The sequence below is a fragment of the Taudactylus pleione genome, unplaced genomic scaffold (assembly GCF_031769625.1).
Source record: "Taudactylus pleione unplaced genomic scaffold, aTauple2 ptg001015l, whole genome shotgun sequence".
NCBI classification, from domain to species: domain Eukaryota; kingdom Metazoa; phylum Chordata; class Amphibia; order Anura; family Myobatrachidae; genus Taudactylus; species Taudactylus pleione.
In genome coordinates, this window is record NW_028285416.1 from 108,367 (window position 1) to 125,843 (window position 17,477).

The 17,477-nt window shown below is 52.2% G+C and overlaps 1 protein-coding gene across 2 annotated transcripts in view; it reads left to right on the forward strand.

Annotated features, from left to right (window-relative positions):
• Positions 1-17,477, forward strand: part of LOC148454288 (talin-1) — a 185,895-nt gene that overhangs the window by 80,186 nt on the left and 88,232 nt on the right. For both annotated transcript variants that reach the window (XM_088461090.1, XM_088461091.1), the window contains 11 exons: positions 5,953-6,075; positions 7,818-7,961; positions 8,098-8,259; positions 9,366-9,506; positions 9,588-9,769; positions 12,667-12,799; positions 12,867-12,968; positions 13,049-13,219; positions 13,813-13,962; positions 14,046-14,147; positions 15,127-15,246. In XM_088461090.1, coding sequence (XP_088317216.1) covers positions 5,953-6,075; positions 7,818-7,961; positions 8,098-8,259; positions 9,366-9,506; positions 9,588-9,769; positions 12,667-12,799; positions 12,867-12,968; positions 13,049-13,219; positions 13,813-13,962; positions 14,046-14,147; positions 15,127-15,246 — 1,530 coding nt within the window. The remainder of the gene's footprint in view (positions 1-5,952; positions 6,076-7,817; positions 7,962-8,097; positions 8,260-9,365; positions 9,507-9,587; positions 9,770-12,666; positions 12,800-12,866; positions 12,969-13,048; positions 13,220-13,812; positions 13,963-14,045; positions 14,148-15,126; positions 15,247-17,477) is intronic.

Below are 17,477 nucleotides of genomic sequence, written 5' to 3' on the forward strand. Positions count from 1 at the left end.
TGTGTACATACATACATATGTATTTATATTTCTGCATTGTATGTGACTTATGTTCGCGCTGAATGTGTCTCTTTCCCAGCTGTCAGTTTATATCTATCCCTTTCCTTTGCTATCTGCCCTAATACAGGTGCAGTTAGGGTGGTTCTTGGACCTCACATATATAGTTGTGTGCAGCGCTGTGCCATATTTTGGCAATGGGTTCCTGATGCTTACATAAACATAAGACAGGACCAGTATATTGCTCCCTGTTAGTATCTATTTATACTCGTGGTTGCATTGTACACAGTGCGCTATTGTGGGTCATTTACCCTGTATACATGTCTGACACGGGTAATGGACACATGCCTGTACTTTCATCGGAAACATGCAGACTACGGTATGTACAGTATGTACTGTGGTTTTGAGGAGGATGTGGTTCGGGATGGGTTATGTATGAGATGTTATAACCTGCCATGTGCCCCGAACCCCCCGACATCAGTACAGGAGCCCCCTTGGGCGTTTTTTTCTCAGATGCTGGCCTCCATTGTGGACTGCCTGGTGGTCCCGGCTGTTGGTCCTCCTAGGGGGTACCACAACAGCCCGTCAATCACTCACAGGGACTTCCACTGATTGTGCAGACCTCTCCTGTACCACAGCAGGCGGTTATTCCCACAGTGGGATTATTACAGGGTGGTCCTCCACCATGGGTGGATGTGTTCTGTACCTCAGTACAGAGTCTGGCTACGACCTCTTCGGCCATTCAGACCATGTTGCAGAGTGAGAAACCTGTACGACCAGCGAAGCGTCTTGTTCTGTCATCTCAATCCACACAGCTGTCAGAGTCTGAGATGTCATCTGATGACAGAGAGGTGGCTGATGCCTCTAACCCCGACTCCTCTCAGCAAGAGGCGGAATCCAAAGTCCAGAATTAATATTCCTGCTTTGGTGAGTGTAGTCAGATCCGCATTGGTTATAGAGGATGACGAGCCAGCCCCTAAGTCCAAACACCACCTGTTTAACCAGATAAAGGTGTCTTCGGCAGTGTTCCTTCTATCAGATCAGCTGGTGGATCACATGGCTGAGGACTGGTAAGAGGTATCAACCTCAGAAACGTTTGACCTCCTGTTACCCATTTCCAGAGGCTCATTGTAAGAAGTGGGAATCTCCCTCTGCAGTGGATTCACACGTTACATGGTTAATTCAAAGTGCAACGTTACCTATGCCTTCCGTTTGTTCCTTAAAGGATCCTAAAGATAGGAAGGTAGTAACTTCCCTAAAGTCTAGATACTCTTTCAGGAGCTGTGGCCCGGCCATCCTTGGCTATCTCCTGGGTAGCTAAGGCTATAGAGAGTTGGGCTGAAACACTTGAGGACTCCTTGGAAGTTCCAGAGAATTGGATGTCACTGGTCGGCCATATTAGGGATGCGGCTACATATATCGGTGAGGCCTCTCTGGATGCTAGTATACAGAGATCTAGGATCTCGGCTGCGGCCGTGTCTGCTCGCAGTTCCCTGTGGCTACACTATTGGAGCGTGGATGCCGATTCTAAGAAAGGCCTAGAGGCCTTACCCTATAATGGGGAGATTTTGTTTGGCCCAGACCTGGACAAGATTGTTGACACGTTGGCCAAATCTGCATTTCTGCCCTCAGCATCTGCTCCTGCAAAGTTTCGAAGCTATTCCATTAGGTCCTTTCGTCCTCAAGGAAAAACCAAAGGGCAGTCCTTCCCTAGGCAGTCCGCTGCCAAGCCTAAGAAACAGGCCTGGAGCCGGGCCTCCCTCTGGGGGACCCCAGAGTGGGAGGCCGACTTCTTCAGTTCGCCCAGTACTGGTGTCAAACCACCAAGGATGCTTTTGTAAGAGAAGTGGTCTCTCAGGGGTACGCCCTCTCGTTCCTTTGAAGGCCACCCCACCAGTTTTTCTGCACAGGACCTCCTTCAGACAGAACCAAGGCCTTGCAGATCCAGAAAGCCATACAGTCCTTGCTGCAGGCAAGTGTAATTGTACAATTTCTGCTATCTCAACGAGGGACTGGTTTCTATTTTTTCTTTCTGGTTCAGAACCCGAATGGGTCTCATCGGCCTATGCTCAAAATCAAAGCTCTGAACAAGTTCCTCAGGGTGCCCAGGTTCAGGATGGAAACCTTAAAATCCATCATACTGGCTATTGAACCAGGGGGGTTACATGGTATCGCTGGACATTCAGGATGCATACCTTCATGTTCTCATAACGCCTTCTCACTAGTGTTATCTGCGGTTCGCTATATTTTAACAGCACTTACAGTTTCAGGCGCTGCCCTTTTGGCTTTTCCATGGCTCCAAGGGTATTCACCAAATTATGGCTGTCATGGCAGCCCACCTGCGGAGTCAGGGTATCCGACTCCTACCATGTCTGGACGACCTCCTCTTGTTGGCAAGTTCTGCAGAAGTGCTTCACCACCACCTGCAACTAACTGTTGCTTGTCTACAAACACACGGGTGGTTGATCAATTGGAAAAAGTCCTCCATAATTCAATCACTGAGGATGGTTCATTTGGGAGCCCTTCTGGACTCTCATCAGCAGAGAATCTTTCTAACTCCAGAAAAGATCTCTACTCTGCGGCTGCGAGTACGCAGATGTCTCCACAGTCTCCGGGTGTCAGTCCACTCGGCAATGCAGGTTCTGGGATCCATGGTATCCACATTCGACATGGTGGAACATGCTTCGTTCCATTCCAGGTGGAACGGATTACTCCACCGGATCAGAGCTCAGGCGATGGTACTCTCTCCGGAGTTCCGTCTGTCCCTCTCTTGGTGGCTACAGACCTGTCAACTAACCAAGGGTTGCCCCTTTTGGATCCCGGACTGGATACTCCTAACAACGGATGTCAGTCTCTGGGGATGGGGCACAGTGACTGGTCCACACTCCTTTCAGGGCCGGTGGACAACGGTAGAGGCATCCCTGCTCATCAACATATTGGAGCTTCAGGCTGTGTACAGGGCCCTCATAATGGCAAAGCACATTTTTCACGGAAAGCCCATGCAGGTTCAGTCCGACAACGCCACCACAGTGGCTTACATCAATCATCAAGGAGGCACTCGAAGTCGAGCAGCAGTGACAGAAGTGTCCCGCATTCTTACATGGGCAGAATCTCATCTCCCTGCCATTTTGGCAGTGTTCGTTCTGGGAGTTCTCAATTGAGAAGCGGAATTCCTCAGCCGTCACAACGTGCATCCAGGGAAATGGTCTCTTCACCAAGAGGTGTTTCAACTCCTACTGGACAAATGGGGCCTCCCAGACGTGGACCTCATGGCCTCCCGACACAATCACAAATTGCCAGTGTACAGGTCCAGAACAAGGGATGCTGAGGCAAGCTTGGTAGATGCTCTGTCAGGCACGCAAACTGGAAGGTCCACTGTACTATTTTCTCCAGTCTCCCTCCTTCCTCAAGTTCTTTAAAAGTTCAAGCTAGACTGAGGCACTGTCCTGCTGGTGACTCCAGCTCAGCCCAGATGTCATTGGTACTCAGATCTTCGGAATCTCTACATCGACACTCCGTTTCTGCTGCTTCAACGTCCGGACCTGTTATCTCAGGGTCCTTGTTTTACCCGGACCTGGATCATCTCTTTAACAATCGTGGCTCTTGAGACATCCCTCCTTCCTCCTATGTCCAAGGGTCTAGCTCGGTCATCAACACTATTAGAGCGCGTAAGCCTGCCTCCGCCATGATCTACCGCAGAGTGTTTCATACTTATTTCCAGTGGTGTCGTACAAGAGCTTATGACCCTCAGGTGTTTCGGATTTGAAGAATACTGTCATTCTTTCAAGCTGGATTGGAGCTCGCCCTACGTCTGGCCTCTTTGAAAGTGCATGTCTCTGCACTGTCAGTGTGGTTCCAACGTAGAATTGCTCCACTTCCTGATATGCACACCTTCCTCCAGGGTGTCCTCCGGATTCTACCTCCCTTTGTCCCACCAGTGGCTCCTTGGGATTGGCAGTAGTTCTTCGGGCCATCCAGGGTCCTCCATTTGAACCACTAAATTCAGTGAATCTTCAGTGGTTAACGGCTAAGACTTTTCTTCTTCTGGCTATTGCATCTGCCAGAAGGTTGTCTGAATTGGAGACGCTCTCTTGTCGTCCTTCTTTTCTGATGTTTAACCAGGACAGGGCGGTGCTTCGCACTCGCCCTGAGTTCCTTCCTAAGGTTGTTCCTAGTTTCCATATTAATCAGGAAATTATAGTACCGGCATTTCTGTCTCCAGACCTCTCGGCAGGTGAGGCCTCCTTGGATGAGGTCCGCTCCCTCAGGATTTATGTCCGTACCAGTTCCCTTCGGAAATCAGACTCCTTGTTTGTGCTCTATGGATTTCACAAGAAGGGATGGCAAGCCAATAAGCAAACATTGCCTAGTTGGCTTCGTATGACTATCTCAGAGGCTTACACGCAGACAGGCCTTCCTGTTCCGTCTTCTGTTTAGGCTCATTCTACTCAGTCTGTGGGTCCCTTGTGGGCAGCTCACCGTGGCGACCCGGCTATTCCGCTTTGTAAGGCGGCCATGTGGTCTTCTATCCAGACCTTTCTAAGGTCTTCTATGCCTTTGATACCTTTGACTCTCAGGATGCTTCCTTTGGGCGCCGGATTCTCCTCTCGGCGCAGGAGCATCCCCACCCTTAAAAGTACTGCTTTGGGACATCCCCAAGGTCTCCCTGTGGAGCCTATGGACCCTGAAGAAGAAAATGAGTTATGGTAAGAACTTACCTTTGTTAACGCTTTCTTCGAAGTCCATAGGGTCCACAGGGTACCCGCCCTGACATACCTGGCTTCATATGGGCGATTTTACTGGTCACCGGTTTCGCCGTCTCCTTTTCTGTATTGAGTGTTTCTTGAGTGTACCAGTTTTCCTTCTCTCTTATCCTCCAGCATTTGGCTACTTACCAACTGATGTGCCTCTGGCTCGGGGGTGGGTTTATAGTGAGAGTGGAACCAGTGCATCATGGGAGCTAAAGCTAACTGCGTGGTGCCCAGATTGGTTCCCATCACCTACACACACACAAGGTCTCCCTGTGGACCCTATGGACTTCGAAGAAAGAGAGTTAACAAAGGTAAGTTCTTACCATAACTCTCATTTTACTCTCCCAGGGTCTATCTCATTACACACGTTGTATACATACACTGCACACACACTGTACACACACACACACACACTGTACACACACACACACACAGCGACACAGTACACACACACTGTATACACACACTGACACAATATATACACACTGGCACAATACACATTCACTGTATACACGCATTGGCACAATACACACATTGTATACACACTGGCACAATACACGCACACACATAAATATATATATATACACACACACACTTACATACACACAGACACCAAGAGGGAGCTGATAGTGTAGTATTTTAGTATTCTGGTATTTTTTTTACATACATTCTCCTAATCAGTTACACAATGTATATTCTGCTTACATAATAAGAGATGAGTAATTGCCTCTCTGAGGCTTCCTTAGTGCTGGTGCCGCCTGGAACACATCTTATTTCTCCTGAAATTACACCCATGCACCAAACAAGGCCAACAGGCCGCTCATTGTGTAATAAAGTGATGTGTAATAATAATAAAACAATGGATTAATAATCCTTACAATCACAAACCTCAGATTGTGTGGTTGGATGACTGATATACACATACAAAGTGCAAGCTCCTGGGAGGCCAATCACGTGCAGACACCACACATGCTGGGGAGTGATTCATCTCTAATACATTCACTGGCCGTTCTGTGAAGAGAGAGAGAGAGAGATATATAGATATATATATATATATATATATAGTGTGTGTATATATATATATATATATATATATATATATATATGTGTGTGTGTGTGTGTATATATATATATTGCTGTATACACACACGTGACCTCTGTTTTGCACAGGATTCTCTTGATGTATCTCTCCTATATACCTCAGGTTCTTGGAGAGTCGATGGCTGGTATATCGCAGCACGCCAAGACGAGTAACTTACCGGAGTTTGGGGAATCCGTCGGTGCTGCCTCCAAGGCTCTGTGCGGCCTGACTGAGGCTGCAGCTCAGGTACGTCATTACCCAGGCCAAGGGTGGGATACCTCTGTCTGTATACAAGGCCAGGGGGGGATACCTCTCTCTCTATACTAAGCCAGGTGCGGGGGATATCTCTCTCTGTATACAAGGCCAGGTGGGGGGGATACACCTCTCTGTATACTAGGCCAGGTGGGGGGGATACCTCTCTCTGTATACTAGGCCAGGTGGAGGGGATACCTCTCTCTGTATATAAGGCCAGGTGGGGGGGATACCTCTCTTGTATACAAGGCCAGGTGGGGGATACCGCTCTCTGTATACTAGGACAGGTGGGGGATACCTCTCTCTCTGTATACTAGGACAGGTGGGGGATACCTCTCTCTCTGTATACTAGGACAGGTGGGGGATACCTCTCTCTCTGTATACTAGGCCAGGTGGAGGGGATACCTCTCTCTGTATACAAGGCCAGGTGGGGGAGATACCTCTCTTGTATACTGGGACAGGTGGGGGATACCTCTCTCTCTGTATACTAGGTCAGGTGGGGGGATACCGCTCTCTGTATACTAGGCCAGGTGGGGGGATACCGCTCTCTGTATACTAGGCCAGGTGGGGGATACCTCTCTCTCTGTATACAAGGCTAGGTGGGGGATACCTCTCTCTGTATACTAGGCCAGGTGGGGGGGATACCTCTCTCTGTATACAAGGCCAGGTGGGGGGGATACCTCTCTTGTATACTGGGACAGGTGGGGGATACCTCTCTCTCTGTATACTAGGCCAGGTGGGGGGATACCGCTCTCTGTATACTAGGCCAGGTGGGGGATACCTCTCTCTCTGTATACAAGGCTAGGTGGGGGATACCTCTCTCTGTATACTAGGCCAGGTGGGGGGGATACCTCTCTCTGTATACAAGGCCAGGTGGGGGGGATACCTCTCTCTGTATACAAGGCCAGGTGGGGGACACCTCTCTCTGTATACAAGGCCAGGTGGGGGGGATACCTCTCTCTGTATACAAGGCCAGGTGGGGGGGATACCTCTCTCTGTATACAAGGCCAGGTGGGGGGGATACCTCTCTCTGTATACAAGGCCAGGTGGGGGGGATACCGCTCTCTGTATACAAGGCCAGGTGGGGGGGATACCGCTCTCTGTATACTAGGCCAGGTGGGGGATACCTCCCTCTGTATACGGTAGGTTAGATGTCCCCTTTGTTTGGAACCATCCCATAACCGTGCAGGCAGCTGTGGGGTCTGTGGGGGGAGCCTGATACAGGATTAGACAGCTAGGATGTACAGTCCTCGGGGTCTGTGTATATCAGGGCACGTGAGAACCATACATGTCCTCCTCTCTGTGTATATCAGGGCACGTGAGAATCATACATGTCCTCCTCTCTGTGTATATCAGGGCACGTGAGAATCATACATGTCCTCCTCTCTGTGTATATCAGGGCACGTGAGAATCATACATGTCCTCCTCTCTGTGTATATCAGGGCACGTGAGAATCATACATGTCCTCCTCTCTGTGTATATCAGGGCACGTGAGAATCATACATGTCCTCCTCTCTGTGTATATCAGGGCACGTGAGAATCATACATGTCCTCCTCTCTGTGTATATCAGGGCACGTGAGAATCATACATGTCCTCCTCTCTGTGTATATCAGGGCACGTGAGAATCATACATGTCCTCCTCTCTGTGTATATCAGGGCACGTGAGAATCATACATGTCCTCCTCTCTGTGTATATCAGGGCACGTGAGAATCATTCATGTCCTCCTCTCTGCAGGCTGCATATCTGGTCGCGGTGTCGGATCCCAGCAGCCGTGCCGGCACACAGGGTCTTGTGGATCCCACACAATTTGCTAGAGCCAATCAGGCTATTCAGATGGCCTGCCAGAACCTGGTAGATCCAGCCTGCACCCAGTCACAGGTACGTCATAATGCCGACATGTCAGGTCGGTGTGGAGAGGGTGCGTGATGTCGGTGATAATGAACCTTTGTTGCTCACCCAGGCCATAGGAAACCTATTATGTGTGTTATTGTATATATGTATTTTCCTTCCCCAGGTGTTGTCCGCTGCCACCATAGTGGCAAAACACACATCGGCTCTGTGCAACGCCTGCCGCCTGGCCTCCACTCACACCTCCAACCCCGTGGCCAAGAGGCAGTTTGTCCAGTCAGCCAAAGAGGTGGCAAACAGCACCGCCAATCTGGTGAAAACCATCAAGGTAAGACGCTCGCAGGACGCTCAGTGATAATGAGGTAAATCCCTGTCAGACACCATCGTGGTAACAGGCGCAAGAGTCTCAGTGATGTAATAACTGGTCCTGTTACTATATTACATCACTCAGAGACTGAATGTACCTTCCTGCCAGACACTGTGATGTCAGGTCCTGCCAGACACTGTGATGTCATGTCCTGCCAGACACTGTGATGTCAGGTCCTGCCAGACGCTGTGATGTCAGGTCCTGCCAGACGCTGTGATGTCAGGTCCTGCCAGACGCTGTGATGTCAGGTCCTGCCAGACGCTGTGATGTCAGGTCCTGCCAGACGCTGTGATGTCAGGTCCTGCCAGACGCTGTGATGTCAGGTCCTGCCAGACACTGTGATGTCATGTCCTGCCAGACGCTGTGATGTCAGGTCCTGCCAGACACTGTGATGTCATGTCCTGCCAGACGCTGTGATGTCAGGTCCTGCCAGGCGCTGAATGATGTCAGGTCCTGCCAGGCGCTGAATGATGTCAAGTCAGGTCCTGCCAGATGCTGTGATGTCATGTCCTGCCAGACGCTGTGATGTCAGGTCCTGCCAGACGCTGTGATGTCAGGTCCTGCCAGACGCTGTGATGTCAGGTCCTGCCAGACGCTGTGATGTCATGTCCTGCCAGACGCTGTGATGTCATGTCCTGCCAGACGCTGTGATGTCATGTCCTGCCAGACGCTGTGTTGTCAGGTCCTGCCAGACGCTGTGTTGTCATGTCCTGCCAGACACTGTGATGTCAGGTCCTGCCAGACACTGTGATGTCAGGTCCTGCCAGACGCTGTGATGTCATGTCCTGCCAGACGCTGTGATGTCATGTCCTGCCAGACGCTGTGATGTCAGGTCCTGCCAGACGCTGTGATGTCAGGTCCTGCCAGACGCTGTGATGTCAGGTCCTGCCAGACGCTGTGATGTCAGGTCCTGCCAGACGCTGTGATGTCAGGTCCTGCCAGGCGCTGAATGATGTCAGGTCCTGTCACATAGGAGGCTGGTTACAGGATGTGCTTTTGTTGTAGACGTTGTTGAACTCTTTGCTTAGCTGTAGTGTGATTACCGGATATGTTGCTGCTCTTTTCAGGCGCTAGATGGTGCTTTTAATGAAAATAATCGGGTGAAGTGCCGCGATGCCACTGTGCCACTCATTCAGGCCGTAGAGAACCTTACGGCATTTGCCTCCAATCCAGAATTTGCCAGCGTGCCAGCTCACATCTCCCCCGAGGTGAGGGTCAGGAAGTAGTGTTGGAGAAGTCTCTCGTCACCTTGGCCTCTCACCCTATTTATCTTTGGTTATCTCTTTCAGGGTCTCTGTGCCATGGAGCCAATTATCAGCTCTGCTCAGACCATGCTGGAGAGTTCCTCTGGCCTCATCCAAACTGCTCGTTCTCTGGCCGCCAATCCCAAGGACCCGCCACAGTGGTCAGTGTTAGCCGGACACTCCCGTACGGTCTCTGATTCCATCAAGAAGCTCATCACTAATATGAGGTGAGAAAGGGATGGGGCCTGGGGGGGAGGATGTGACTTGCAGGTGACTGCCGGAGACGGGCGCCGGCATTCTCTATCATTGTAATCCTGGACATTGGACCCTGTAGATGCCCTTTCAGGCCGCTCCCTATTCCATATCCCCATCATGGCAGACGCTGTTGCAGCCTAATGTGCATTTTATTCATCTCTGTTGTTCAGTGTCTGAGAATTTTACTATGCCGGAGAATTTCCACAGAAACAGGTTCAAGCAGCACTGAGGGCTCCTCGGCAATGGAGACACTGCCACCCTTCTCCAAGAGGGCTCTATTCACCATCGACATTGGGGGTGGCTATGGGCCCTACTCGGCTACCGGGCACAGCAGCATGGACCATGCTCTGAGCTGCAGGTCACGTTATGTGATGCCTCCTGTCCCATGTGTGTGAGGTCTGGGGCTGTCCTCCAGGAGGATGGCTACCATAGTGCTGGGCCCTGGAGCTGGTGTGGATCTCCTGAAGCTCTGCACCTTCTCCTGGTTTTCAGCTATGCAGGGGAAATTCTGCACTGTGTCCTTGGCTGCAGGGTGGGATTATTTAGGGGGTTTGTAATGTTCTCTGTCTTCTCCTTGGTCTGTCCCCCCTCACACTTTATTCATTGTCTTTGTGTTATGTCTGATAGTGTGAGTGTTCCTAAGTCTCAGCCTAAGTGGGGCTTCATCTCGCGTAATAGGTGACTGTCCACACTGCAGCTTTGTGTGACGGATCGCACATGTCTGCAGTTATTGTCACTGCTCTGCCAGTACCAGCATTTGCCAGCTCCCCTGCAGAGTCTCTTGCTGTGCTCATGTAGCCCTCTGCTCATCCCATGGTTGTAGGTGAAGGGACCTGTCCATCTGACTCTTCCATGGAATCCTCAGTGCATTCAGCCAAGGAGCAACTGGTCCCTTACCAACGTCACAAGAGGAACTTGTGGTCTCAACAGTGCAAAGTCTGGATAAAGTTTCCTCTTCACCATCTAAGTCACAGGATGACTGAGCTCTGCCCTGGCCCAGACCTTGGTAGCATCTGAGTGTCCTCCAAAATGATTCCAAGGTGGTGGAATAATCAGATGTTGTGTTTTGTTGAAGATTCTGGAAGACGGCTTATGGTATATGATAAATGCTAAGCCCCGAGGACACCAAGCCATCGGCAGGATCTGGTAATACACTGTGTGATAGAAACACATAGGAGATGATCTGGGAGGTGTGGACCAGACTTGAAGTTTTTGGCTAGATGCAGATTTCGGTCAATTAATTTGGTAACTGAACAGGATGCAGGTCAGTGGGATCTGCATACCATTGATCCGATTTAGGGGCACTGGAATCATGGGTTATAGAGGGCGCAGACGAAGCAGCAGGCAAAAGTGCAAAGTTAAACTTGTTTGTGGGCAGCCTCTCACCCCCCCTCCCCCCCTTCATCACGTGGGGCAAAGCACCCTCTTCTTTTTTTGTGCCCGAGGAGTGGTCCCCATTTTCCTTACTGTAAGTACTATTTTTTTTTTTTCTCCTTTGCCTTATTTTGTTTAATTTTCGGCAAGGATCATGCATTGCTTATGTGCAGTTCTCCTGCTGAACTGCGCTGCGGACGGACAGCTTAGGAGCGCTCATCAGTGATTCAAACCTGATTTGGTTAAAAAACAAACCCAACCATTGTTTTCAATACTTTTTCAGCTTCAAAACTTATACCCTAACAGTCATGCGTCTCAGAGGACAGGGTCATGGTCTGAGATCTCCATTCACTGCATATTTGCAGGTTCAGGTCACAGATGCCTTCTCAGATGCGTGAAGTCCCATCATCAGTCTCTCCTGTTTAAACTTCTGGGGAAAGATGGACTGGACATTTTGCGTGATTTTAGGGGTCTTTCTGTTTGGTTTCTGTCCTCTATACAGGCAAATCACTCCATGGTCACAGGCGAAAGTCAGGTTTCTGTTAAGGGCTCTGCCAAACGCTCTAGTTCAGGGTAAATGCCAGAAATGATCATCGTCTGGAGCATTTGTGATTCTCAGTGCATCTCCTTTGGTTACTCCAGTTTCCACAGAATGGGCTGGACCACAGCAATCCGCTTTGACTGTTCTCTCGATGCTCTCTGCTCCTTCAAGTTCTATTTATCTCCAGCCTTAGCAAAGCCACCTTTCGTCTTAAGGCACTGTTTAAATTCCATTTGTGATCCAGCTTTTCATCAGAGTAGGTGGACACGTGTTTTTAGGTAGACGGATGATCTTTCCGTACCTATGATGCCAGCAACAGAAGCAGATGATTGGCATTGAGATGAGGAACCCTATTGTGTGCAGACTGAAGGAGCATTATAGCCTATCCGATGCATTGTGGGAAGAACAGCAGGGCGGCCCGGCTGGGCGGGTGACTTTCAGTCATAAGATTCTCTGTGCATTCTTTGTTTAATGTGTTGTGGCCAAAACCGCTGTTTTTTGCCCATGTGCTGCTGTATTTGAGTACCCACCTGAAGAGGCAGCTCTGGGGTGTCTCCATAGTCTCATTGTCCCTACTTACATTAATCCTTTTGCCTGAAGTCATTGGGGAACACTGAGCGCCCTCCTTTTCTTCTCCAGATTAAAGTTTTGCACAGTTTAATGTCTCGCCAGGGGCGATTCTCTCTCCAGTATTTCTCTGGTTCCGTCCTGCGCGGCTTTGTTATAGAATAACGGAATTCTCTACATGATGTGGTTTTAGATGAGGGAGGAGCAAAATCCTGGGTTGTCCTTTGAATCCATTGTGGGACACAGAGTCCATGGGGTATAGACTGACGGATTTAAAGTATGTATAAAAATTCTGTCTGTAGAAACATCCTGTTGGTGATTGAGTTTGAGACTGCCGTGAAAAATCTTTTCATTTGAGCCCCTGTAATTATCTTTCTGTTACCCTAGGGATAAGGCCCCTGGACAGAGAGAATGTGACCAGGCTATCGATCTCCTAAACCAGGCTGTGAGAGAACTGGATCAGGCCTCACTAGAAGCCATCAGCCAGCAGCTGACACCACGGGAGGGTATCTCGCAAGAGGTGAGTGTGCCGGGAATCAGGGTGTTAATGATGGCAGGCCGAGTCCTAACTTCTCCTGTCCTTCTAGGCTCTGCACACACAGATGCAAACCTCTGTACAGGAGATCAGTAATCTCATCGAGCCGCTGGCCACCGCAGCAAGAGCAGATTCATCGCAGCTTGGACACAAGGTGAGTGGCTCTCAGCATTGTATGTATTCTCTATTACAGAGCGCATGAGATGCTGACATGTCTGACCCTCATCTTCTCAGGTCTCGCAGATGGCTCAGTACTTCCAACCTCTGACCAACGCTGCTGTTGGAGCATCTTCCAGGACAATCAACCACCAGCAGCAGATGAATCTTCTTGACCAGACGAAGACATTAGCAGAGTCAGCCCTCCAGATGCTCTACACCGCCAAAGAGGCCGGTGGCAACCCCAAGGTGAGATTATGGGGAAGCATCTGTGTAGGGGTACAGTATGGAGGAGTCATATGGCTGATCTCACCGTGTAGAGGATTAATAGTGTGGTCACTAAGCACTTGTGGCTGATCTAAACCTGAGAGTGTGCAATAAAAGACAGAGGATTTCTGTAATAAACCAGGTGCCACTGCCATAGAGATCAGGCTGGTGACGTGGGGATCAGAGTTAGGACCTGAAGATCAAAGTAGAGACACAGTGACCAGGCTGGGGACGTAGCGATCAGGGGAGGGGCCTGGAGATCAGGAATGGGACCTGGAGTTCAGGGGAGGGACGTAGCGATCAGGAAAGGGGCCTGGAGTTCAAGGGAGGGATGTAGCGGTCGGGAGGGGCCTGGAGATCATGGTGGGGAGGTAGGGGACGTGGGAGATCAGGGTAGGGGACGTGGGAGATCAGGGTAGGGGACGTGGGAGATCAGGTTAGGGGACGTCGGAGATCAGGTTAAGGACGTAAGGAATTTAATGTTACATAAAGTAAGATGTGAAGATTGCAGATGAGAGGGTGATTGGTGGACATGTTGTTGCAACGTTATTCATGTGCTGACTTATCTGATATAGGTTGCGGCGCACACACAAGAAGCCCTGGACGAAGCCGCCCAGATGATGCATGAAGCTGTTGATGACTTGACAGGAACTCTGAATGAGGCAGCCAGTGCGGCGGGGGCTGTCGGGGGAATGGTTGATTCCATTACTCAGGCCATCAACAAGGTGAGTTTTGTTTAGCTGCAGATCCTCACTCGGCCATTCCACGGTAGCTAACCCCTGACTCCTGGCTTTATATGCTAATGTAGCTTGATGGAGAGCCCACCGGGGAACCAGAGGGGTCATTTGTTGACTATCAGACAACCATGGTGAAAACAGCCAAAGCCATTGCGGTCACCGTACAAGAGATGGTGAGTACTATAGAAAGAGTTGGAAAGATAGAGAGCGAGATATGAGAGAGAGAGATAGAGAGCGAGATATGAGAGAGAGAGAGAGCACGCGAGATAGAGAGAGAGAGAGAGAGAGAGAGTGCGCGCGAGATATGAGAGAGAGAGCGCGCGCGAGATATGAGAGAGAGAGCGCGCGCGAGATATGAGAGAGAGAGCGCGCGCGAGATATGAGAGAGAGAGAGCGCGCGCGAGATATGAGAGAGCGCGCGCGAGATGTGACAGAGCGAGCGCGCGCGAGATGACAGAGCGCGCGCGCGCGAGATGTGACAGAGCGCGCGCGCGCGAGATGTGACAGAGCGCGCGCGCGCGAGATGTGACAGAGCGCGCGCGCGCGAGATGTGACAGAGCGCGCGCGCGCGCGAGATGTGACAGAGCGCGCGCGCGCGCGAGATGTGACAGAGCGCGCGCGCGCGAGATGTGACAGAGCGCGCGCGCGCGAGATGTGACAGCGCGCGCGCGAGATGTGACAGCGCGCGCGCGAGATGTGACAGCGCGCGCGCGAGATGTGACAGCGCGCGCGCGAGATGTGACAGCGCGCGCGCGAGATGTGACAGCGCGCGCGCGAGATGTGACAGCGCGCGCGCGAGATGTGACAGAGCGCGCGCGCGCGAGATGTGACAGAGCGCACGCGCCCGCGGGATGAGAGCGCGCGCGATGTGAGAGAGAGAGATTTTACAAATGGTGACAAATATGGTAATAAAACAAGACTGGTCATGAACGACGAGGGGTTGGAGGGTCCTGCTCTCTGGCTTCTTGTAGAAGGGTTTCATGTACAGTATTATAGTATTAATGTGTATCTGGGGTTATTATTGGGGGGTCCGGTGTAATTAGTGTGAGTGTGACCCAGCCCTGAATAATCACAATTTTATTTATGTAACCATAAGTCTTACTGTCTGTATTATACAGCTGGTTATTATTCTTTATACTTTCCATATTCCAGGTCACAAAATCTACCACCAACCCAGATGAACTGGGCACCTTGGCTAACCAGCTTACCAGTGACTACGGGCAGCTCGCGCACCAAGCTAAGCCAGCCTCTATGACTGCGGAGAATGAGGAGGTGAGAACCGCGTGCAAGCACTGTATACGTTATAGCTAGTGCTCCATTGGTCTCATTTCTCCCTCATTAACGTCACTGAGCAACAAGAAACATCGCACTGAACACTCAGTATCGCTTCCGGATAGCTGCACGAGGTCCATAGGGCTCCACAGGGGAGACAATGGGGTGTAGCTGGGACCTGGAGAACCGGACACCCCACAGCAAAGCTTTCCAATCCCAGGATGCTCCGGCCCTTCCCCCTGGACCCCGCCCACAGCTCCGGCCCTTCCCCCTGGACCCCGCCCACAGCTCCGGCCCTTCCCCCTGGACCCCGCCCACAGCTCCGGCCCTTCCCCCTGGACCCCGCCCACAGCTCCGGCCCTTCCCCCTGGACCCCGCCCACAGCTCCGGCCCTTCCCCCTGGACCCCGCCCACAGCTCCGGCCCTTCCCCCTGGACCCCGCCCACAGCTCCGGCCCTTCCCCCTGGACCCCGCCCACAGCTCCGGCCCTTCCCCCTGGACCCCGCCCACAGCTCCGGCCCTTCCCCCTGGACCCCGCCCACAGCCCCGGCCCTTCCCCCTGGACCCCGCCCACAGCCCCGGCCCTTCCCCCTGGACCCCGCCCACAGCCCCGGCCCTTCCCCCTGGACCCCGCCCACAGCTCCGGCCCTTCCCCCTGGACCCCGCCCACAGCTCCGGCCCTTCCCCCTGGACCCCGCCCACAGCTCCGGCCCTTCCCCCTGGACCCCGCCCACAGCTCCGGCCCTTCCCCCTGGACCCCGCCCACAGCTCCGGCCCTTCCCCCTGGACCCCGCCCACAGCTCCGGCCCTTCCCCCTGGACCCCGCCCACAGCTCCGGCCCTTCCCCCTGGACCCCGCCCACAGCTCCGGCCCTTCCCCCTGGACCCCGCCCACAGCTCCGGCCCTTCCCCCTCGACCCCGCCCACAGCTCCGGCCCTTCCCCCTCGACCCCGCCCACAGCTCCGGCCCTTCCCCCTCGACCCCGCCCACAGCTCCGGCCCTTCCCCCTCGACCCCGCCCACAGCTCCGGCCCTTCCCCCTCGACCCCGCCCACAGCTCCGGCCCTTCCCCCTCGACCCCGCCCACAGCTCCGGTCCTCCCCCCTCGACCCCGCCCACAGCTCCGGTCCTCCCCCCTAGACCCCGCTCACAGGCTGAACACCGTTTCGTTGGTGTCCGGCAGGAGCTGGGTCACCGTTATAAAGCAGCAGAAGCTTTATTTTATTTTTATTTTCATTTATTTTACTGCTGAGCAGCAGAGTGTGACAGTCCCTTGGACATCTGCACTGCTGCTCCATCACCCGTCCGTGGCACCGCGACACCAGCCCTCAGCTACTCCTGACGGGGCTCTGAGGGGGACCTAGCTAGCAGGCTCCCCGGACTGCAGCCGGGAATCCAGGGGACAGGTAAGGCGGGGACCCGCGTCTTTGTGCAGTCTAGCCTCAGGAGAGGGACCGGAGGCGCTGATGTGGACACTGGTGCGTCCACAACTCCACTAGACCACCGGGGCATATATATCACTGGCGCAGGGCATATTTTAGAGGACCCGGTGGTCAACGTCAGCAAAGGGAGAAGGCGCTCTCCCTGCAGCCCCTCCCCCAGCTCAGGGCGCCATTCCACTGCGGACCTGCTATTCCCTGAACTGCTCCTCCCTCACCCTCCGCCCTCTCTGAGACGCGCGGCAGCCATTTTATTATCCTGTATACCTCTCCCACGGGCCAGGTTATACAGCGCTATATCCTACCAGCCACCGCGGTCTGTGTAAGTGATTGTAGTGCCCAGTGTAGATATATGGTGATTTTCCTGCGTTTGTATGTGACTTGTGCTAGCGCTAATCTCTTTCTATACTGTCACAGCTTATACATTTCCCTTTATTCTACTATACCCTGACATACTAAGGTATAGGGGGTTCATTGTACCTCACATCTCCATATATTTATGAGGGCTGTCACGTACTATATAGCGCGGTTGCACACTACACTGTGCCATATTACACATACTGCACGGCACTGTATCATACACTGTATTTTATTATTCTTGTGGCTATATCTGGCAGAGGAAAGATTAACAAGCAGCCTGATGCTGCTGCTCCTACTACTACTCTAGTGTCCTGTAAGTCCTGCTCTGCGGACAGTCCCAGAGGACCTCATTCAGGATGTTCTTTGTGCATCTTGTTATACTGCCCCAGGCCCATCAGCCCCAGCGTCCTCTCCTCAGGACTCCCCCGGGCTA